The sequence below is a fragment of the Motacilla alba genome, chromosome 5 (genome assembly GCF_015832195.1).
Source record: "Motacilla alba alba isolate MOTALB_02 chromosome 5, Motacilla_alba_V1.0_pri, whole genome shotgun sequence".
In the NCBI taxonomy this organism is placed as follows: Eukaryota; Metazoa; Chordata; class Aves; order Passeriformes; family Motacillidae; genus Motacilla; species Motacilla alba.
In genome coordinates this window covers 28,129,356-28,152,445 of record NC_052020.1, presented here as the reverse complement: position 1 = coordinate 28,152,445, position 23,090 = coordinate 28,129,356, and the positions used below count along the sequence as shown (strand labels likewise).

At 45.0% G+C, this 23,090-nt stretch overlaps 1 protein-coding gene across 9 annotated transcripts in view; it reads right to left on the bottom strand.

Annotated features, from left to right (window-relative positions):
• The window catches only part of SLC8A3 (solute carrier family 8 member A3), a 121,588-nt gene that overhangs the window by 83,292 nt on the left and 15,206 nt on the right, over positions 1-23,090 (bottom strand). For all 9 annotated transcript variants that reach the window (XM_038139554.1, XM_038139555.1, XM_038139556.1 and 6 more), the window contains one exon: positions 15,393-17,204. In XM_038139554.1, coding sequence (XP_037995482.1) covers positions 15,393-17,204 — 1,812 coding nt within the window. The remainder of the gene's footprint in view (positions 1-15,392; positions 17,205-23,090) is intronic.

Sequence of the window (23,090 nt, the reverse complement as noted above, 5' to 3'; positions counted from 1 at the left end):
AGCTTCTCCTGCTTTTATCCCTTTCTGCCTAATCTGCTACTCCACCAGTGTCTGGAAGAGAAACTTGCTCTGGGGTTGCCATTACTGGTCTCCACACAGTAACACACAGGATGCAGACCAGGGGAACTTATTTCTGCCCCACAATTTCAATGTGTGATAGACACTCGAAATTTAGACCTGAAGGTCAAAGCGACAGATCACCTGGAAAGGATGTTGCTGCATGTCCTCAGCTAGTTCCAGCAGCCAACAATGGCTGTGTACACCTGGGCAGATGGAAAATGAATACCACATGTTGAGTACATAATACATCTATCATGCAAAGGGACATTATCAAACACTTCCCAGAGGTTCAGCAAGAAGTACACTTGCCAGACTGGGATAGAAGCTCTAACGCAGAGCTGTGCTCTCCCCAGCTCTGCTACATGTCTAGCAATCAGCACCTCAGCTGGTCAGCATCTAAGAACACTCACCTACTTCAGATGGGAGAAGAATCACAAAATGGGCCTTGGGTGGGAAATTCAAGCTTACCGGTTTTGCCTGAACATTCCCTTGACAAGGGGAGAAGGTGGGCAGTCCAGGGAGACCTTCCCTTAACATCCCAATGAGGGCCAGAGCTGCTTCCATCTTTTACAGGGAATAAACCTCTGCCACTATCTGCAAAATCCCAAGTCAGTAGCAGTGACAACTCTGGCTAATATTTAAGACATACTCTGCTGCTGACTGATGTCCACTGGAGTCTCACAGAGCTCACCCCAGGCACCAATTGCCATTGAAACTGGAAAGCCAGGGAGGCACATAACTGTGTGTGAGCCTAACTTCTGGGAGTCAGTTACAGAAGGACTCTTGGAAATTTGTAGCTGAACACCAGCACTGTTTAGATGTCCAGCACTGTGGTTTCTTCCCTGTGTTGCTGATATTGATCCTTACATAGTTCACTGATTGCTGGTTAATTATATGCTGCTGATAAATCAATGCACTGCTTCAATCTTGATTTGTCATGAACCAAGCAGTTTCTCCCTGCAGCACAGCTTCTTCCCTGCAGAGCCATTCCCAGCCAGCCCACAGCCTCTGCCAGGGCAATGGCTGACCCCATCCCATGTACAAGATCTGCATTTCTCTCTCCCAACTTCCCAAGGCCCATTGGTCCCTTTCTGCTGTACACCAAGGTCCCTTTGGCCAGCAACCCACACTTGCAGCATACCAACCTTCCCCTTGGTCCATCTTGTTTCACCTGTCAAGGCTGTATCTTCCCAGTCTGGTTATAATGATGCTGTAGGAGAACACATCAAAAACCAGAAGCCAAGATAAATGTCACCCACTGCTCCCTCTATGGCCACCACCTCGGGCATCTCACCACAGAAAGCCATCAGGTTAGTCAGGCATGTTCTGCTATAGTAAATTCATGCTGACTGTTCCCAGTCACCTTCAGCAGCTAGAAAGAGCACAATCTAGCATATAGCCACTCCCAGCTGGTTTTCACTGTTAAAAAGCCTTTCCTTGTAGGTTCTCAGTTTAGTCAAGGCTAAAAGCAATTTAAAGTTGCTAAAGTACCCAAACAGTCTCTGGTGAAAGGACTGAGCAAATAAGGGCTCATAGCACAAGCTGAGATGAGCATGTACCCACATCACACACTCTAACATCAGGTAACAAACAGGCTGGGAGACCCTGCCACCTTTTTGGATGGGACTCCAGTCTCCACAGTTCTCAGAGGTGCTCACCAGAGTCTGTCAACAAGTTCCTATTGGGTCAGGGCAGACAGCATGAACAGAGGAAACAGTGGCATCACCTTCTGTGCACAAAAACCGTGACGTGCATGTGAGAGGAGGGAATGGTGCGCCCAGTTGCTGCAAAAAGGCAGAAACAGATCAACAGTTCCACAGCTGCTAAGGGGTTAGCAAGAGGTTGATGCTTTAAATGGCAGGGCTCTGGTGAGACACTAACATCCCTGCAGGAGCCTTGCAGCAATAGCTGACATTCAGACCCAAGCAGGCTCCTTGGAGAGGGCTGTGGTAGCCAGGGTCAGCAGTGCCACAGCATACCACAAAGCCCACCAACCCATCACTGTTCTCACAGAGGATCAATGTGCCCCATCTGGGCATGGCAACAGAAGCTTCTCAGAGGAGACCCTGGCCAGGCCACCCCAGGGAGGCTTTGTCCCCAGCACCTGGTGCCCATGTAGGAATGAAGCCTGTGATTTTTGCAGCAGATCTATATTCCTAATGAAGAAACTGTCTGGTTTCTAGTCCCTGCATCCCAGCTGTGTCAACCACTCTGCTCTCCAGAGCCTGTGTTTTCAAGTGAGCACCACACAAAACTCTCCAGTCACCCATCCAGCACTGAAGGGTGCTCAGAACCCAGGCACTCACACCTGGCTCACTGCACACTCCCCAAAAGCAGCACATCCCTCCTTGTGGAACAGACACGCTACTGCTGACCCTGCCTGCCCCCAAACCTGCCCAGCACAGGCACCTCCTGGTCCTGACAACCCTCTGCCCTATGGCACCTCACAGGACCACTGGCTGTCAAACACAGCATGCCTATGGGCACTCACTTTTTCTCAGTAGATAAAACGATCCTGCTGCTCAATTTATTGAGTAATTTTGGATTCCCTCCACCCAAAAGGAGAAACAAAACCACAAAATATCTTCAACTGCTATGAGAAACTGTCCAGGGTAACCAAATAATATTACCTCAATATTCCTCAGAGCCTCCCAGTGTTCTGCTTACAGGAGGTCAGATAACCTTGACTGTGCTACTGTCCCACCTCCTTGTTACAGAAAAAGCATGCAACTGCTCCTAGGGCTAAGTGAAGCATGAGCCAGCTGGTAAAAGGAGTTTCCCCAGGAACAGAAAACCAACAAATGCACATGAGCAGTAAGCATTACTCCAGAGCTGCAATGAAAATACAAGTCAAATGCAGCCAGTGGGAGCCTGTCCCAAGTGTTTGTCTAAGTCTCCTGTTCTGGACAAGGATATGGTGCTCAAGAGCCACCAGAATTTACACAATGATTCAGCGTTTTCTTTCATGCCAAAACTCTTGCTTTGCTGCAATGTTTGGAGTTGGGGATCATCATTCCAGATACCTAGATGCCAAGAAGAAGGTAAACATGGGGAAGAATCTTGGTTTTCCCTTCACTTCAAGCCATGCTCAACAGCAGTGCTGCCTGAAAAAGAACAGATGACCTTCCTGTTTGCCGAAGTGTTCACTGGCAGTAGGTAGTGGAAGCAGGTAGGCTCCACAGTGCTAGATTTTTTTCTGGTTTGGGGGAGTAGAGACAGCAGAAAGAGCAGAGATCAGCTCCTCCTTCCCTTGTCTTGCCTCAGCAAGACTGAAATTTTCTTTCCTGCCAGTTAGTGGAGAAAAAAAATAGGAGACAAATTAATCTCCAAGACATTCCCACTGACCAAGGTTGAAGCGCTGGTCTTGCAGAAGGAAGCCCAGCCCCACATTAGAGAAGACCAAAGCCCCATGATTCCTAGCAATGAACTCTCATCCATTTCACATTCCAACCGTGATGCTCTCTATTTGACCAGATTACTTAGCAATTCACAGCAGAGCTCAGCTGAGCCCTGGACACATCCCCACTAGGGCCCTGATGGCCAGTGATTCCCCATGGAACTGTCCCCAAGGAGAGAATCTCACAGAGATCACAGAATCAATTAGGATGGAAAAGACCTCTGAGATGCATTGAGTTCAACCTGTGACCAAACATCACCTTGTCACCCAGACCACAGCACTGAGCTCCACTGGCCTTTGCTTAAACATCTCCAAGGATGGTGACTACACCAGCAGCTCCCTGCCCGCTATCCAATCACGATTTCTGTGAAGAATTCCTTCCTAAAAAAGATGCTGCAGCCTAGGGCCATCTAAAAAAACCTTGGCTCCACCTTTGGTGATTCATCCCCAAAATGCCAGTCAAGGGCACACATTGGGACTCAGATCCATTGTCTTCAAGGTCAGCGTGATGTTCTCCTGCTTTGTAATGGGAGGAAACCTCGCTCATCCACTGTCTCCATCATCGCTCAAAGGTTCTTGTCTCATATTCCAGAGGTGTCCAGCTCCCTCAGAGCTCTGGGATCTGAGGGCAAAAAGACACTTGGAGGCTGACAGACAGCAACTCAACAGTATCTACAGTAACTACAATCCTGTGACAGGTAGATGAGTTTACTCATGTGGGTGGATGAGTTTTTTGTGAGAGCCATCTGAGGATGCTGAACTAACTACAGCAGGATTGGGGGCAGCCCAATCTTGGCAGAACATCGTCAGTCCTCTCTGTAGTAGGAGTATTCTTCAATCACAAGGCAGACAATGCTGTTTCCCAGCTGACTTCTACTGTGGGTCAGGAAATTCCTCCACAGGATTTCTTTGGGTACTCAAAAGTCACATCAACACCCTACCCTGCTCTCCCTCTACAGTTTTCTGCATATTGACAGAAGCCTCTTGAGAGAGTTAATTTGAATTACAGCATCCCACAGTAGTCCTCTACGTGGTGGTCAGTGTTCCTCACTTCTAGTCTAAAACCTTTTGAGATGCTGCAATACTGTGGTTGACACCAGGGAAATTCATTTCAACTGGTAGTACAATTGCTTCTCTTCCCAGAACATCCAAACTTGCATTAAAATCTTACAAACTGTCAGCAGAAAGGTAGGACACTGCCTATTACGGACCTCAATCCCTGCAGCGCACACTGTATCGCTGGCTATTACTACACAATAAGGGGCAAAAAGACAAGTTTAAAGGCATAAAGAAAACTTCCCAGTCATTAAAATTCCCAAGAAGCTTTAGAGAAGATGGCAAAGGTGGAGGGGAGCAGCTCTGGCTGGAGTGGCCTGAAGGCTGGGGAAAGAAATGCGGGTGCAGTGATGCTCACATGCTGCTAACAGGTTTATTCTGCTGGCAGGGATTCCCTTCAGAAGCATTTGGGTAAGTACTGTACACCACCGAGTTCAATCTGTGCTAAGCAGATTAGTTCCTTACCGGTGAAAGGTTCTGGGCAGCAGCAGACAGTTGCTCACCATGTGATATGAGGGGGCTGTCATTATGTTTCACAGATATGATATAATTATATGCTCCCTGGAGGGTACTTCTAATTGAATTATAGGGTGTCTCACAAGTATTCTGGGCAGCGGTTTGAGGAAGCTCTCACCGCCCAAAACAAGATAGAGATACCCTTTCATTCCATTAGATGTTCTCTCCAGGGAGCAGGCCATTACCTTATACAGCAATTCACTTTAAAAAATCATCTCCCCCCATCAAATTGAAAGAAAGGTACCCTTTGCAGAAGTTTGTTGATGCTGCATCCTTGTTCCTCTCCTTCACAACCTCATAGCCCTGAGAAACTCCTTTGCCTGCCACCAGGACAGCCCTACACCACAAGGGAGAAATCCCTTGCCAACAGCAGTCACCGTTCCCTGCCCAGGCAACTGCTGGGCTCCATTCCCAGAGTGGGGACAGGAAATATGGCGCCACATGAGGTATGACATGCTGGGCTACATGCACAAGGGAATCGCAGCCTTCTTCAGAAAGACTCCAAGAAGCTGTCTCCAGAGGCATTTGACCCTCTCTCAGGCTAGGGCATTCAGGGGCTCCAGTCTATACAGCATATGCTGGGAAGGGTCCTCCATCAGCCTGCTCATCCATTTGTCCTGCCTCCAAATGCCCCAGAGCTGTGAATGACCACCCTGATCCCTCAGAGCCAGACAGAGTGACCCCAGCACAAAGCAGCTTTTTCCCTGAGACTGGCCATGCTTCCATTGCCTGGGCACCCACAGCCAGTGGCCTATTTCATCCTTGGACTTTGCTCTTCATTTTAGTCTGGACTCACTGAATTTTTCCATCATGAACCTGATCTTTCCAGGGGAGCTGCAGCACCAGGCTTGCAAACCCAGCTGCCCTGCTGCCTCTGCACCATGGCACCTCACCTCTTCCAGCTCCTGGATGGCCAAAAGCACTGCACAGGAACACAGAGGGGATCTGCTATTCCCCACAGAGCTCAGAGAAGAAAAAAACCCACCTGCCACTCAGTGATGTTCTACCAGCACTCCAGGTAGCAGATTCTTTGCTCTTCACCCTCTCTCCTGGGCACTGTGCTCCAAGGAAACCACTCTGCACCTCTCTCCCGCTCGGCCACTGCTGTCTACAGCTTACTGTCAAGCCAGGGGTGATGTCTCATCTGTTATGCTGGTTTTTTTGCTGCCCCATACCATATAAAGGATGGGTTAATGAGGCCTCTGACTTTTTTTTCCAGTACCTCAGGGGAAAGCCAGCACCAGCTGCCCACCACTAAGTCTAATGACCTACTGAAGTTGCCATCAGCTCTGACTCCCACAGACCATGTCTAGCACTGCTCTACTTCTCAGGCCACAAAAAGAGCAAGAAAGACAATTATGTCAAGAATTTGCTAATCACAGAAAATTAAGACTGCAATAGGACAGGCACCATGCCACTGAGATAGTGTGCTCAGCTCCTCACGCCTTCCCAGTGCTACAGCCTTTCACACAAGCAGTAGCCAGGCTCCTCCACCCTGCCACAGCTTTCAGATACTGGTCTGCAGGATCCAGCTAATGAAACCCTGGGAGCCCAGCTACTAGGGAAGCAGTTATTGCTCATACATAGTCGGCTCACTGTGCTTCTGCATTATTCAGAGTTCTGCCCACCTCTGATGGTGCTAGCTAACAGGACACAACTGGGAAAATTTGCCAATTCACATGTTCCCTCTTCCCAGTTACACCACAGAATGAGAAAACTACTGTGAGCTACCAAAGTCCACCACAACCCACCCCAAAAGTAACCATTTCTGATGTCTTAGAAAACAGAGCATTTGATATCTTGCAAAGCCAATGCACTGGTCCCAGCACATCCTTCCTAAATAGCATTGTGATCTAGTTGCCTTTACTGAGGGAAACAGAGATAGCAGTATTAAACCAAAACTCTCAAGCAGATGAGGTAAAGAAGAGACCAACCCAGGAGGGAAAACAGGTAAAGCACAGGTAAGTGGAGCAAAATTTCTATGTTAAATATTGATCGTTTTTATCACACTTTTTTTTTAAAAAGGGATAAAAGTGAAGCAGCACAGTGCTCAGGTAGGTAATTTTCTGAGGGCAGGACACATTTGGCTTGCTGATCTCATGGAAAGAAAAACAGAAGCACAAAAGGTAATTCCTAACCCATTTCACTTTAACAACATTCTTTTACATAGAGCACTAAAGAGGTGAAGCCGGAGATAAACCATCAACGACACACTCAGCCAAATAGCCACAGCACACGCAGGAGCAACCACTCCTAGAAACTCTTTGGAGAGGTGAACAGGGAAGAGAGAAGAAGTCTCTCTCTTCCCCAGCACTTGGAAACACCAAAGGAGATTTTTCACCATCTAACAAAAAGAGCAGGAGAACAGGGCTTTTGCTCACATGGAGTGGAGCATCAAGTCCTGGTCTGCTTTTAACACCCAGAAGATCTCCACATGAGGATGTGGAAGGAGAGAGGCAGGATAAGTAGAGGATGTCAGAATGTGCTGTTCAGAGGAGGGTTTCCAGTACTGCAGTCCAGACCTAGGGCTGCTCCATGCTCCACATGAAGCTGCTCAGGCTTTGTGGCACCTCAGCAGATGTCTCCACCGGCCTCCTAAGGACAGTTCCTGCAAAGCCTGGCAAGAAGAACTGGTCCTATCTAATATTCAGACTTCCATCTCACTGCCCTTCCAGCACAATCCACCTAAAGGGTCTGACCCAGGAAGCAGCCAGTGCCTGCTCAACACCAGGACTGACTTCAGCTGAAATGCTCTCAGCAATACATGCTGGCACCCAGCACCCAGGCAGAGACTTGAGGGGCCTCATCTGTCAACAGCCCATCTGCTAAGACAGCTGTAAATATGTATGAGTCCACATTCCTCCCAGCTTTAATCTGCTGTTTTCACTGAAGCTAAAGGGAGGATGAACTTGGTCCCTAGTGCTTCAATCAGCTAGCATAGCAAATTCTTTTATCACCTTTTTTTCCTGACATGAGGTAAATAAAAACCAAATCACACTGCTAGCAACAGGTAAACCAGTTCTTATTTGAAACAGCTGCCATCTTGCACCAGCACGAGCTGCTCCTCTTTAATCACATCAAAAACATGCTGAAGGACCTCTGGGTGGGGATACTTTAGATGCTGTTGTTCTCTCCATCTCATTTACAGAAGGATAAGCCCATACTTAAAACAAACTCTACTGGCACTCTGATTTGTTAGAAGTTAGAGTCACAGACACTTTATAGTGATGCCTTAAGTAGCATTCCCACTGTTGGCTTTCAAAAGAACTCCCAGCACATATGATGGGATGTCAATCAAGCTTGCCACCAGCAACTCTTCTTAATCCCCTGAAGCTGCATCATTCAAACTGTGCTTTCTCCATCTTCTTTACATGTGGGAAACAAATACAACCCGTGCCTCTAACCCTGTGTGTAAACAGCATGACCTCTAAGTCACTCATTTTGCAAAAGTGCTCCACTCAGTAAGGCATGAGTCAGTATGAATTGAGCAGGCAAAACCACAGTAAACCTGTTTTATCTTGGATCAGTTCTGGTCTTTTGTTTGTTTTTAAACAGAAAACTTGGTTGTGTCATTTGTCAGGGTGAATTTCCCTGTGTTCGCCCTAAACTAGGAATATCACCGCCCTCTCCTATACATCCCAGAATGTCCCTTCGAAGGGCTTTCTTGAAGAATCCATAAGCTTCCCAGGAGCTGGTGAAGAGCTGATCTCTGCCACATGCCTCATTTTTGAGATGGAGTCCCAGGCCTCCCCTATTTAACACTGTCACATAATGCCTCTGGGCAAGAAGTCACAGTCCCTGAGACAGGATGTTATTTGTCCTTCATGGACAGAGGGCAAGTATATCCTCCTGACACCTGCCAACAGGACTATCTGGGAAAGTAAAGGTCAGCTCAGGGCTTCTCTTCTTCCCAGTGTGGTGTCAAGGTCTCACATTTCTGCAGGCTGGTTTTACAGACATTCCAGAAACAGTCCCCTGACACCTTACACTAATCCCCTGCAGGCCACATCACCTAGACCTCACAGTGGGACAGACCATTGCAGAAATTAAAGCACCTCTGCATGTATGTCAAGGAATTCAGTTAAATTAAATACTGCTGAGATACTGCTAAGAAAACTGACAGGAGAGTTCCACAGCAAAAAGCAAATACAACAGCCTTTACCACTGGCAAAATAGTGAGGGCAAGTTTTCTTAACTGGAGGGCATCAGCTACTGTTTTCCCTTAATGTGAATTAAAATAGGGATCAAGAACTTCTAATTTAAGCGTAGAAGCAAGAAAAGAAAGCCAGAAGGTGCTTACCCACTAATAGAGACAAACTAGAGAAAAGTTTAGAGGATTCAATCTCAATAGGCTCTAATGGGAAGGAAGCATTTTCTCCTGAGAGAAGGAAAGCATCAGCCTCACACAACAAATTCTCATTGCCTGGAGTCCCACTACTAAGTCTTAATTTTTTGAAGGCTGTCTTCTCAGAACTCAGAGCCTTAGGGTTAGTGTATGGTGTATGACAGCTATTGAACAAGATTTCAGACTAAAGTACCAAAATAATTTTGTTATTACCTTGGTCATTAATTGGAGTCATCACAGATGATATAAATAAAGCAAAGTCTGCTGATGCAGCAGACCTCCATGTCATGTAGCCAAAATTTAATTTAGGAAAATGAACATCCAAAACTGCAGCTCCTGTTGTCAGCTTGGGGGAATAGTGAGATATTCCAGTTACTGCCTACACCTGTACCATCCTGACTCTCAACAGCTGGAGAGAGGTCAGTGAATCCGCAAAAATTCAATGTGGTCCTGAGTAATGGAAAACTATAAGCTTGATGCACACAGACCTTCTCTGGATAGAGCACAGGTTAGCAGTTCAGGGAGATCAGTTTTAATTCGGGTCTTTGCCTTTGATCTGCTGGGTAATCTAGAAGGAAGAGAAGTCACTTCCGCTGTATTTTTTCCACATCTGCAAAATGGAATACTGTCTCTCAATCTACTTTGCAAAGTGCTATAAGATCTACTGATGAAATACCAAGCAAAAGAGCTAAGTATCAATAATAGCATTCCCCTCAAAATGACACAACCATGACTGTGTAGGTGATCAAATTAAAAAATTAGGTTGACAGTTTCCTCAAGTGCTGCACGGCAAAAAGGAAGGCAAATTAATGATGCTAAACCTCAGCGTGACATCCTTCAACCAGAAAACCGACGCTCCCTTTTCTCCCCTATCACCTTCACCGGATCTGCTGGAAGAAGCCAACAGCCATCACGGCAAGCGAGTGAGCAGGGGGTTAGGGCCCAGGGTCTCTGTGTCCAAGCCCTGGGGGACAGGAGGAGAAAAGGAGGGGGAAGGGATACTGACCTTCCTACCAAACAAGGGTGGCACAACACACAGGAGAGAGGGCAGGAGCACCAGCATGAGCCGTCTGCCCGGGGGCAACTGGTAACCAGCAGCCTTGGGGCACAGCACCAAGGTGACCTTGATGCAGACAGGACCACCTCTAGCCACCACATGCACACAAAGACATGCATTTCATGAGCCCCCTGCCAGAAAGTGTCTGAAGCCCCCAACAGGAGGATGATTTTTCACGGCACAGTGCCACAGCAGCCCTTTGGAAGACCAGCATTACCAAACTAAGCACATCCTGGGAGACAGCCCAAGGCTCACAGTGATTCATGGTGCAGACACAGCCATGCACACAGCGGACTGTGGGGATTCTCTAGGGAGAAGCAGACAAGGAGAGGCAACGTACAACTTGCACAACATCCTGCCCAAATCCTGAAGAGAAGGAACAGTATCTCACTGCCTATCAAGGCAGGCTTAATATGTTTGTCTCCAGCAGTCTCTGTATAAAAGGAGTAGACAGCCCTTCTGATATCAAGCGCTATGCCTAACACACATATAGATAAGGGACTCTGGGTTTCCATGTGCTACCAAAGTTTAGCCACACTGACTTGGCAAAGAGGCTTTGCAGCCCATTGGATACCAGTTCAACACCACAGCATCTCTCAATAGCCAGTTCCTTCCTGAGCCACAGGCAGCACTCTGCAAAGGCAAATAGCTGTAGTTCTAGTAGTCTGCAAGTCCTGCAAGTAACTTAGCAAGCAACAAAGGCACCTACCAAAGTAGACCTCTTTGCCTAAGCCTTAACTCAGTACAGCTCCTGCAAGTGACAGGGCCACAACAGAACTTCATTATTGTCTAGCATATCAACTAGCTATTGGTAACTTGCGTATCTTTCCAAACATCCTAAAACAAGACATAGACAAATATCCATATGAATTTGAACAGTTTTAAACAGAAGAAACAATTTAAACAGAGAAAATTTAAATTAAATTTAATGACTTGATAGGAGTTCTCTTTCTAATGTAAAAAGAAAATCTTTTAAAACTCAATTCATTTTTTGCTTCTGGCTCTTAATGATTTCTTTATTGCTTAGACATGATAAAGCAGCAGGGTCAATCATTCTTCTACATTTTCATACCTTCAAGAACCTAACATTTATTTCCATACAAAATCATTTAAAAGAAAAGTATTCAGTCATCTTGCAAAACAAAAAAAAAAAAAAAAAAAACCAACCCAAAACCAAACAACCTTTTGGGTTGATTGATCCTTTTAGTCAACAAGAGAGCTAGGACTCCACTTTAGCTGCTTAGGTTATATCTGGCCCTCACTGGGGCAAGAGTTCAGAAATAACAAATGTATTGAAAAGGAGGCAGCATAATCAAATATTTGAGATTTGATCAAGTCCCTTCTCAACAGATGAGAGCATTCAAGATCATATGGCTTGATTCACAGCTATCCAACACTCAAACACACCCATACATACACATACACACACATTCTGCATAGAACCATATCTCAGTAATAATGGCATTGTTTCAATACCTCTCTCCTTGGCCTGCATTCTCTTGTGCTCCTACCCAAAAGTGAGTAAGGAAACTTTGACTGTGTTAGTCTAGAAAGAATCACAGAGGCAATAAGCAAGACCCGCTGGCAGGACCCATTTCCCTCTTGTTCTGTAAAGCTCACATCAACTCAGCTTTTTTTGGTCCCATATATTTTAGGGAAAGCCTCTCAAAAACAACCCTGAGACAGTTTATTTTATCTTGTTATATCTAAGTGAAGACCTGTTCTCCCTTTAGTTTAGTTTCCAGGGAAAGTCCGTATCCTTGGCCCTCGGGATCTGGTAGGTGGCAGTGCTTCTCCTACAGTTTGAGCTCAGGGGTGCTGTGTAATCCAATGACCCTCAGACTAATTTAGCCATTGCTACACTTGGGGAGGCCAACCTACAAACAGCTTACAGATCACCTGCTGCTGCAAAATGCGAGTTTTTAAGCTCACGTGATGGAGAACAAGTTGAGAGCATAAACTGAAGCTTTGCTCTCCTTCAGTTTACACAGATCAGTGCTTCACTGTGGCTGCAGTTCTGCAGATCCTTAGCATACATGCATAGCCACGGCAAAGCTCAGCACTGCCTTACATGTTTGCAAGATGCTGTTAAATAATTTCTCTCTTCCCTGAGTCAAAAAAATTCTTATAAAAGTGACTCCATGAGAAGACTGAGAAGGTTAAGGCAGTGAGGTGGGCATGCTGGTGTAGGAGTTTTACACCAGCATGGAAACTAGAGCCCAAATTTCACTTTTCCTAGGCAAGGATCTAAACAGTAGGCTGAAGTGGGGAGCATATTAGTTTCTCGCTACTTTCTGACTCCCTTTGTGTTGCCTACCGATCATCCTAGTCTCCCTGCTGTCCTCTCTATTCTGTACTGGGCTTGGTGAACTCTTAGTTCCCCCTTCAGGGTGCAGGGGATGTCAATACCTCCTGGTGGATCCCCCTCAGTGGCAAGGCATCTAAGAGGCAAAGACTCAAATATTTAGCCAGGCAATGCTCTGGCTATTTGGTGACCCAGTGTTTTCAGACAGCCTTGTACCAAACAATTCTGTGACTCATACACTGCCCTCTGGGTCAGCAAAACTGTACCAAACACCCTATCCACCCATCTTCCCAAACCGGGCTGAGCAAACTGTTTGTCAGAATAGCAGCATTATGGGTCTGAAGTCCAAAGTTCAGATCTAAGTCACTTCAAATTTGTTTGCAGCCTAAATATTTATTCAAAATTATTTTTCTGCATTCAGATGTAGAAAGCAGAGAAGGAAGAAACCCACCTACTACTGCTTTCTACAGCTGCTACAATCTGGACCTCAAAGAGGACTGGCAAAATGCAACAACTGACCTGTGTTCACTGAATTTAAAGACCAAAGACTGATTACGGAAAATTACCTCCACGTTTCCAAACTAAAATTCCATTCCTATAATTCCTGGAGGTATGAATAAATGAGTAAATAGGGAGTGAATAAAGATATGTGCTGGGTGATTTATTAGCTTGATTAAATGCTATGTTGAGCCACTACACTAATTCCAGCTTCAAAATAAATTCAAATCTGCTAGCCACATGATCTCCCTGGCCACTGTGGCAAGTGGGCTTTGTTCCCAGCAGGCTTCTGATGCAGAAGTGAAAGTCTCATTAATGCGTCAGGTGTGGTCACCATTTAAAATACACTACAAATGTCTTGTCTATGTTCAAGGCCACTGCTGGGTAAAAAACTACAGTGTTAAGCAACTTACACATACTTGTTTTCTGGATTGCCTTTTTTTAATTAGACTCTGTGCCACAAGGTTCTGCTGAAAGTGATTTGTTTTAACCCAAGTGAAGCAACTGTACGGGTATGCTCTGACCTTCTGTCACACTTTTCAAAGACAAAAAGAAGTCTTCCATTAGCCAGTACATGAGAGAAAGGGAGTACAGCTCTGAGTACTCTCTGGTACCCCAGATCTGCTGGCCTTTCACTGATGATCTTGCTTCAAGCAAGGAAAGTCTCTGCCTCAAGATCTGCTTAAAGCAAAGTAGTACCATCATATTTTAGGTAACCTGATCACAGGAGACTGTAACCATAAACCTAACATTCTTCTTTACTTTCGCCACAGAAATCAGCTTGTGGTTCAGTTAAGGAGACTGACCTGCATGGCCCATCTTCCCAAAAAGGCCAGATTAGGACAGCTGATCCCCTTCCAGATCTGACAGTGGCTGAAGCCAGCCAACAGGAGCTTCTCTTCCTCTAACACGAAGAACATGTACTTATAATCAAGCATCAAGACTGTGGATATTAGCTGGAGTAAATGGTTTAGTGGGCTAAGACAGAAGGGCCCATCAAAATAGGACATCCCTACTTCGTAGAATTTAATACATTAACATCCTTCTGGGCACAGTATTGGGAGGTTTGGTACAAATATTTCCTTTCTCTGATGTCAGATGCAAGCCTGCATAATTCTTATTGTGATATGTCAAGTGATTAGGTTTAACAAAAGGCACTTAGGAGTTTTAGCGTCATGCTCACAACTCTGTCCTTCTCCCTGCTCAACTAAGGGATTTTTCTCATTCCTCACTACTGATAACAACAGGTACTTAGAGCAATTAGACATTATTGCCACTCTGGTCTTTATTACTTCCTAGCTTAACATCAGCTACTTAGTATGCAATAAAAAAAGCTGAATTAATAGGATGGGTGCTGCTTCCTTTCTTTATTCTGTATGAAAACACTGGGTCATGAAGCCACATAGGCAGGCTGTGATCTGTAATGCTTTAGACCATAATTGCCATTAGCCACAGTATTTTTTAAGGGGGAAAACCACAGGTAGCAAATGAACAGACATAAAGCGATCACAGAGAAGGTGATGTAGGGAATACAGGTAGACCATAGAGTCATAAAGGCTGCAGGGATTTCAGGTTCAGCAGAATAGCTTTGCAGCTGTGCCTGTGCTGGGAATTAGCTGCCACACAGACCTGCCAGTTGCACAGGCAAGCCTAGGGACGCAGGTATGAAGTATTGCTCGTGTGAAAATAAAACCCGAGGACTACTGAGCAGCTCTTACATGCCTGGGAATAATTGTTATGAACCTTTATTCCAGGGATTGCAGCAAAGTTCTGTGTTCCCTATGCTTGGTGTTCAAAAAGAGGCTTTCCCGTATTTGCCCAGCCAAGTAAAACTTCATCTTTTTCCTTCTCTCTCTACCTTAACTCTCCATTAACCCTTAGCTTTATTACAGGACTTCAGAGAATGATATATTTTCTTCCTATCCCCTGTTCCCCAGTATTTCTAAGCCTCAATTTGTCATTCCCAAGAGGGAAGGGACAAGAGCTTTGAGCTCTTAAATCCTGCTGTCGGCTCTTGCCTGATAGAGGTAAGTAGGGAAACTGATAGTAAGCTGAAGAAAGGAGCCTGTCCCTTGTCAGCATTCACCTGTAATGGACTCAAAATGTGGGGTTAAATACCATAACTAGACCCGAGAACAGAAATTAATGGGGTACTTACACAGTTTCATCATTCTTGAACTCCAACTCCCCGTAAGTGTCTTCGAAGTCTTCGCCACCTCCTTTCGCTGTCCCTTCTACTGTCCTAAATGGCACTATGACTGTACCCCGCGCACCTGATGTCCTTAGGACTTTGACTTCCATCACACCAATGCTCTCACTGACGTGTATAATGTCACACTCAAATGTGAAGATGCCAGCGTGGTCATCATCCAGGATAGTCACTGTGGCCACACAAGGAGAAGCCAACATGGCCTTTGGGTATGGGGAGTTACTGAGCTCTGGAGGTTCCTCACTCTCCACTACACGGAGATTACTGAGCCGCACAAAGAAATGCTCATCTTCCTCAAATATGTCATCATCAATAATTCCCACAGAGAACTCCTTCTGGGTCTCCCCAGATTTCAAGACAACAGTCCCCTCTGTGAACTCATAGTCAGCACCAGCATTGGCAGAGCCATCCTCTGTTTTATAGTCCACATAGATGGTCTTGGACATGTCCCCTCCTTTCCGCACCACTGTCAGGAGAACAGCACCACAGTTCTCAAGACACTGGTAGGAGCACGGGTCAAAATAAATTTTGGAGATGAATTCCTCGGGTTCTTCTGGCCGTACCTCATGCAAGCTAGTGGTTCTCTTGGCTTGCTCAGCTGCATGCTTTTTCAGAATATTGCCAGCTCCCGTCATCATTCTGGTGGCTTGAATGCGATAAAAGGCTCTGCTCTTCTGCTGGTGAGACAAGGCGTAGTAGTTGGCCATCTCCACCAGCTGGTCCAAGTCCTTTTCTGGGTGCTTTTGCTTCAGGTCCTTTAGGATTCGGATCATCTCTTTGCGAGATTCATCTACCTCTTTCCCCTCCACAGTCACTAAGTTCCCATCTAGAAAGTGAGAGTTCATCATCTTGCCATCCATCTCAATTCCCTTAGGGTGATCACCTTCTGATTCTATGATAATGCCCCTGTGCTTATCAGTACGGTACTTTTTGTGCATATACTTGTAGAAAAGCAGACGCCTATCTGCTATCCAAGCCAGAACGACACAAAGTGGAAAGAAGAACAGCGTGAGCAGGCCTTCCCAAACCTGAACCACACCTGGAGAGAAGACAGCAAGGATCATGTACAACCAGATGTAAGCAAAGATGCTCCATGCAGCTGTGACAAAGAAAACCCTCAGGTGTTTTATCTTCCTGGTTTCCCCATCAGGGATCACATAGACACAGATGGCAATGATGATAAACATATTGAAAGCAGCGCTGCCAACAATTGTAGATGGCCCCAGGTCTCCAGCTATGAATCCATGCCCACACACTTCTATCAGAGACAAGAGGATCTCAGGAGCAGAGGAGCCCAGAGCCATGAGGGTCAAGTTGGAAACAGTTTCATTCCAAATCCGAATGGTGGTCGTTGTGGTCTCTCCATTGGGTTTCTTAATTGTTATTTCTTTCTCCTGTGATGTAATGACCTCTATAGATGCCATGAAACGATCTGCAATGATGGAGACTCCAAGGAACATGTAGATCAGCGCTACAAAGTATACGATAACACGGGCAATTTTGTCCCCAAGGGATGGGTTTTCTGGGTACCATATTGGCAGGATAACACCCTCCTTGCAGTCAAAAGATCCTGAACACGAGCTGTTTTGTACTGTACTGGTTGAGTCTCCCGTCAGGCCAGCATCCACCTGCAAACCATGCAAAAACAGCACAAAAGTAACCAGCCCAAAATGGAGGAAGGCCGAGGTGACAGGCTGCAAGCTTAACCACGCCATACACAAGATGCAACTTCTACTGCGTAGATCCAAAAAGGCCGAGAACCTGAAACAAACAAAACAGAGAGGGGGGAGGGAAGCATGAGAGAGAAGGAAGATGCAACATTTACCCAAATGCACTTCAGTACCTCACCACTGAAGAGTACTGGTAGAGATGTATGGGCTGTCTCTCTGCCACTTTGAAGAGGGTATTTAGCAGGGACTCTAACAAACTGCAGCATTTATATGCCCTGCAGATGAAGATCAATTGCTAGAAAAGTAATTCAGAGGAAAAGTATATGTGTGTGTGTGTGTGTGTGTATACATATATATATATATATATATATATATATATATATATATATATATATATATATATATATATATATATATATATACCAAAGATATATATACACACATTTTATATATATATATGTATAAAAATAGCTCATATATATAAATATATGAAATAGCTAATTCTTGACCTACATCATGTGCAACAGGAGAACTGAGTGCTCAGCTACCACTCACCTAGTGATGCCATGGTGATCCCCAGCACACAGCACTTCAATTCAGCACAAGCTGTCAAACCTAAGGACCCCCCTGACTCAGAACCCAGGGAATAAAACAAGTCAAGCAGTTTCTAGCAACACAAAAAGTGCCACTTGAGGCCAAGGACCAATCTCCAAATGAAGTCCATTTGTAGGATGGGATTCAGTCATAAGTCATGGAGTACCTTTGTAGCCAAATCATCCTCACAAAGAGCCCCTCCTAACAGGGTGCAGAGTCTGCGGAAGGGCCCTATAGCTCCCCCAAGCTCCGATGCACGGGCAGTCCATGTTAGGTGGTAAAGGTATCAACTCAGAAATAGGGCAGAAGACTCATGCTCAGCAAAGTTCCAAAGGCCATTTATCACTAGCCTCTCCTTTGCCATCTGGACAGCCACATTTTACACCGATAATCATGCTTTTAAATGGTCACAGAAACCTACAAAAATGCCACATTTAGGAAAAGTCGTGCTCATAAAACTCAGAAGACAGAGCAAAATGCATGTACCCACTAACATTCCCTCTGCATCCCAAAGAAATTGATATAATTTCAAGTATCTTCTAAAATGAAAGTAATCTCTAACCTAAAATACCATATACAAAAACAATGGAGCTGATCAATGTAGCACATAGATTTGGCATATCACTGCCCAATAATACCTTCTAGTACTTACAAACTACATTGCTGTAGGGCTTGCACCACTTAAAATTGGATTCTGAACCCTTCACATTATCATGGATCACACTATTCTCCTTCCTTCATAACAGGCCTCTGGAAGAATTTGATCTCAGGCTTAACTGACAAATCACATTTGTGAGTCCAGACACAGGCAAGTATCTCACAGGAAACATCAACCTTAATAGTGGCATTATCTACAGCACTTGGAAGGTTCAAAAGCCTTAACTCCCACTAACTTTCATTGAGGTTTATACTGCCAAATGAGCAGGCCTGGGATTCATTTCCCCTACTGTAACTACCCAAATCTTGGGCAGCAAGTCAAGCCAAGTCTCTCAGGCTCCCTTTGTAGTCAGAGGAAAAAGACACTTATTTCCAGGGAACGATCCTTCCCATCCCACCCTATGCTGACACAAAAGATGTATTTAAGACCTACATCTCCAGAAGGGATTATGTCCCTTCATGCCTCTCTCTGCTGTCTCATGAGGGTGCCCAGTCAGGCAGTTTAGAGCAAGATGCCTGAACTTCAGAGGACAGCAGTTCAAAGAGATTAACTAGCTCCTGAACACTTGAGAAGATCCACCCTCCTCTCTGAACTGTAAATATTCCAGACAACATTATTGTGTTATCAGCAGTAATAAATGCATCTCAAATGGCTATTTTATCATCATATTGTGTTGCTTGCCTATTTCCAAAAGCGGGTGCAATCTTCCCAATATCAACAAAAAACATTTTCAACGTTCCGATAAAAATCTATAAAGACAGCAAAACAGGAGGGAAAGCGTGAACACAGACTGCAAATGAACGAAACTGTTCCTGACAAAGCACAGCAGAGGGAAGAGAATTGATTATGCAGTATCAGGATCACAAATCCATATCTGACACCCTTGATATTAAAAAACAATACAGTTCTTCATGCTGTGTGGACTAATTCAGAAGAGTGAAATTCTCCCATGTTCGCCTACATACCTTCCCACTCCAATGCCTACTTAACTATCCTCCTGTATCCCACAGCCCTGGTGCCTGATCGAGCTTCCAGGGATGAGAGGGACCTCAGCCCCAGTGAGGACTGCTAGACAGCCTCAGCCCCAGCCTTGAAATCTCACCAGAACACCCCACTGCCTGCACAGCTCAGGGTCACAGGGAGGACTGAACTGCCCAGCAAATACAACTCAGATTCAGTTTGATGCTCCCATTTTCTCCTCCTTCCCTCTCTGCACAGTATTTGCCTAGATTTTGGGCTGCAGGGTGTTGGGAAACTCCTGAAAAAGGGCCAGTGAATATGTGCAGGCCAGTGACTATGAGCAAGCCCAAGATTTCTGGTCTGCAAGGTAGATGTGTGCACACAACACCAAAGATGACGCATTCCAGGTGCCTCTGATGCAAAGTGCACACAGAGACCAGCTGCACGAGCACAGCAGCTCCAAAAACACCCCAGGCACATCAGATCATCCTTTTCCATACTGCAGCTGCTGGCAGGTATCCACCAACCTCTTGACACTTTCAACTCCCAGTTCCTACTTAACTGAACCACATCCAGTAGGTGCTGTGTCTTCCAAGATCAGCCATATAGCTGATGGCTGACAGAAAGACAGGAGTACTTTCAAAAACATATACGTGACTCAACCACCTAAATTTGGTTTCAAAAATTATTTAGGAGTCTAAGTATCACTTAAATTCAGAGCCTTGTCTATGAATAGTGCAATGACTAAATGCCCTCTGAAATAAATCACTGCTACCACCAACCTCCTTCTCTGTGGGACAAACAACTTCTGTAATTAACACTGTCTACCTTCTGTAATGCCATGATGGTTTCTATTGCTATGCATTCCTCGACACACTCCAGGACCTTGCCAGTTCCACTTAAATTTTTAATTTGATTTTAAGCAGAGGGTAATTTTACTATTATTTATCAAACTAATAGTATATTACCTCAAAGACAATCTCTGCCAGGGTAGCCTCTGTTTATACGTTAGGATCTCCAAACTCAGGCTATGCATTGCAGACTAAAATCTCAGACTTTGGGAACATTTTTCTTCACTGATTTTCATTTGCTTTGACATCAAGTAGAGGTCACAATCATTTTTCTAAAATGAAACGATAATGACCTGATCCTGCAATTCTTTGCCACAGATAAAACTTCCCAGTGGGATCAACAGGAACTTTGCTCACAGCCATGCTGTCTAATAAGATCTTAATATATGTTCATTAACATGAAAAACAGCAACCTAACCAAACTGAAAAAATACAGTGAAGCATTCTTATGGTCATCCCCCTACTGAGAACTGCTGCAAAAATGCTTTATAACAGAATAAAAGCATTAAATTTTAAAACTGGTCTTAAGAAAACATTGAGGTAATGGTTTGACACTCAGGTGACAGAGGACAGAAGAGTTAAAACTCACTCTCAAGCTCCAGGTCAACAAGGTTGCTCACACAGGGTGCAAGTTCTCGCTAAGATATAGCTACTAAACTCAGTCCAAAAACCAGTGGAGGGAATTCCTGGCCTGCTCAGAGTGCAGCAGACACTCCCCACTCCTCCTCTAAGCAGCGGCATTGATCTCAGCAGGGCTGACTATGACAGGAGCCAACCTCTAGCATGAGACTTGCTCTGAGCACCAGGCCTCCAGGTGGGCTTGCAGTACAATACCGAGTCACTCGTAGGCACTCAGGAGGCATCATGGTGTCACCCCTCTGACACCAGTGTGACAAAACACATCCAAATCTGGCACAGAGAGGTGTCATTCCAGCACTGTCACTGCCCTGGCCCTACAGGATGCGAACAGCAGGAGGCTGCAGCAACAGTGGAAAGTTAGTTGGTACTGGGTGATCACAAGGATCATAATTTCCACCATCTCTTGGCTATGTCCCACAAGTCTCTGCCCTTCTACTGCTTCCAAACTGAATACACACAAATGAGGGCATTGGCAGTGAGGGCACAAGAAAGCACGCCCTGTATGGTAGGGTAAGTTCAAAGCAATCAATCAATGCAAAAGAGAGACAAAGTGCTGTGAACATCACTGCACCTGGATGAGCAAGCATTCAACAGCAAGGCTCTAGGAAGACACATAACAATTATTTTAGTGGAAAGAACTCCTTCTACAAGAGTGGACAATGGCCACATAAATGCATAAACAGAACCCATAAATAAAAAGATAAGTCTTGAAATCCTTCTGCAGACAGTCCAAAGGGTAGTATGGACCACACTTGTCACAATTAAAGTCTCTTCCAACCCAAACCACTTTATGGTTCCATGAGACAATTCTATGATATTTTATAATAACTGAGTTTCAGAAGACTGATGGTTTGTCTCCTGTGGACTTGTATTAGTCATAAAACTGGCAAGGCTATACTGATCCCTTATAATTTAGCTTTTTGTATACAACTTCTTTCATGGATGTAAAGGTAAGGATATTTTCAAAAGGAAGCATTTACAAGAAATTAAATCAAGAGGCAAAATAACAGTGATGGCTGATATGTAACCTCTACATACCAAGTTCCTATATCACTGCTCATTAAATACAAAACCAAAAGCAACCCCCTAAGTCCCTATTAATTTCTTATTTAGGCAAAATTCCCCTTAAACCATCAAAAAAGCCTTTGGATTTGACCTGGAAATAAGATTAAGTCTTCTGGCACCTCCCTCTCCTTCCCCTCTTCCTCCCACCTCCCAGATAAATGAGACATGGGAGTACATCTGCAGCCATACATGCTCTCTCCCAGATTTGAGACTAGCCAGGAAAGGCAGCTGATTAGATCTCAGCACGGGGTGAGCCCCACTCAGGCGTGGGTGTCGCACTGGGGCCAGGCAAAGACGGCTCAAGGTGCACTTGGCAAGCATCTGTCCCAGCACAGAGCAGATACAGCACTGCTATCTGCATCATCTCACAGCCCCGCTCCAAAGCTGGGGGAGACAGAAATAAGGCTCAGCTTAATAACATGACTTCACATTCCTCGGTTCCAAAGCACATAAAAGCTTTTTGATTGAACATACAGGGGTTTTCACAACCATGAGCTAAAACTGAAATTATAGCCTTTTTGCCAAAGAACACAAATAACTGAGTTTTTGCAGAGGAGGTATTATACCTAATGCACAGTCCTCTCTCCCCCAAAATAAAAGCATGGCAAAATATTTAATACAAAACAAAGCCTATTTTTCAATTTTCTCCATTGAAATGCTATTGAACCCTTTGCTCATCACGACAAGAATAGTATCCAGAATGCAAGTTAAGATTTACCTGCAAGCCAAAGGCCACAGCAGTGTAATCAGATTCATTTTGTCTGACAAGTACAAATTTCCAACACAGACCAGGCCTTAAACTGTCAGGCTAATGGCACATGCCTTACTGTCTGAAACGAGCACAACCAAGGAGCCCAAGCTGACTTTACACAGATTATGACACAGCAAATAGGTAGTTTACCTCTGTACTACTGCACCAGCTAGGTTTTATGAGGGAAACAGCACAATAACTCATGTCTAGACCATGACAGATCCCCACAGTTCAGCTCGATGGAAAAGTTATGGCAGAGAGCTGTAGGTGCTTGTTGCTTTGCACTTGACAGTAAACATGCCAAAGCCTTGGTATGTGGTATGTGTCAAAAGCAGCCTTTCTTTTCGCTCAAGACAGTGCAAAAAGGAGCTACCATAAAAAAAAAAGCTACCAGCTCTCTTAGCAAGTCTTTAATATTTACAAGCTGGTGTCCCTACTAATTTGAGAGCAATACCCACT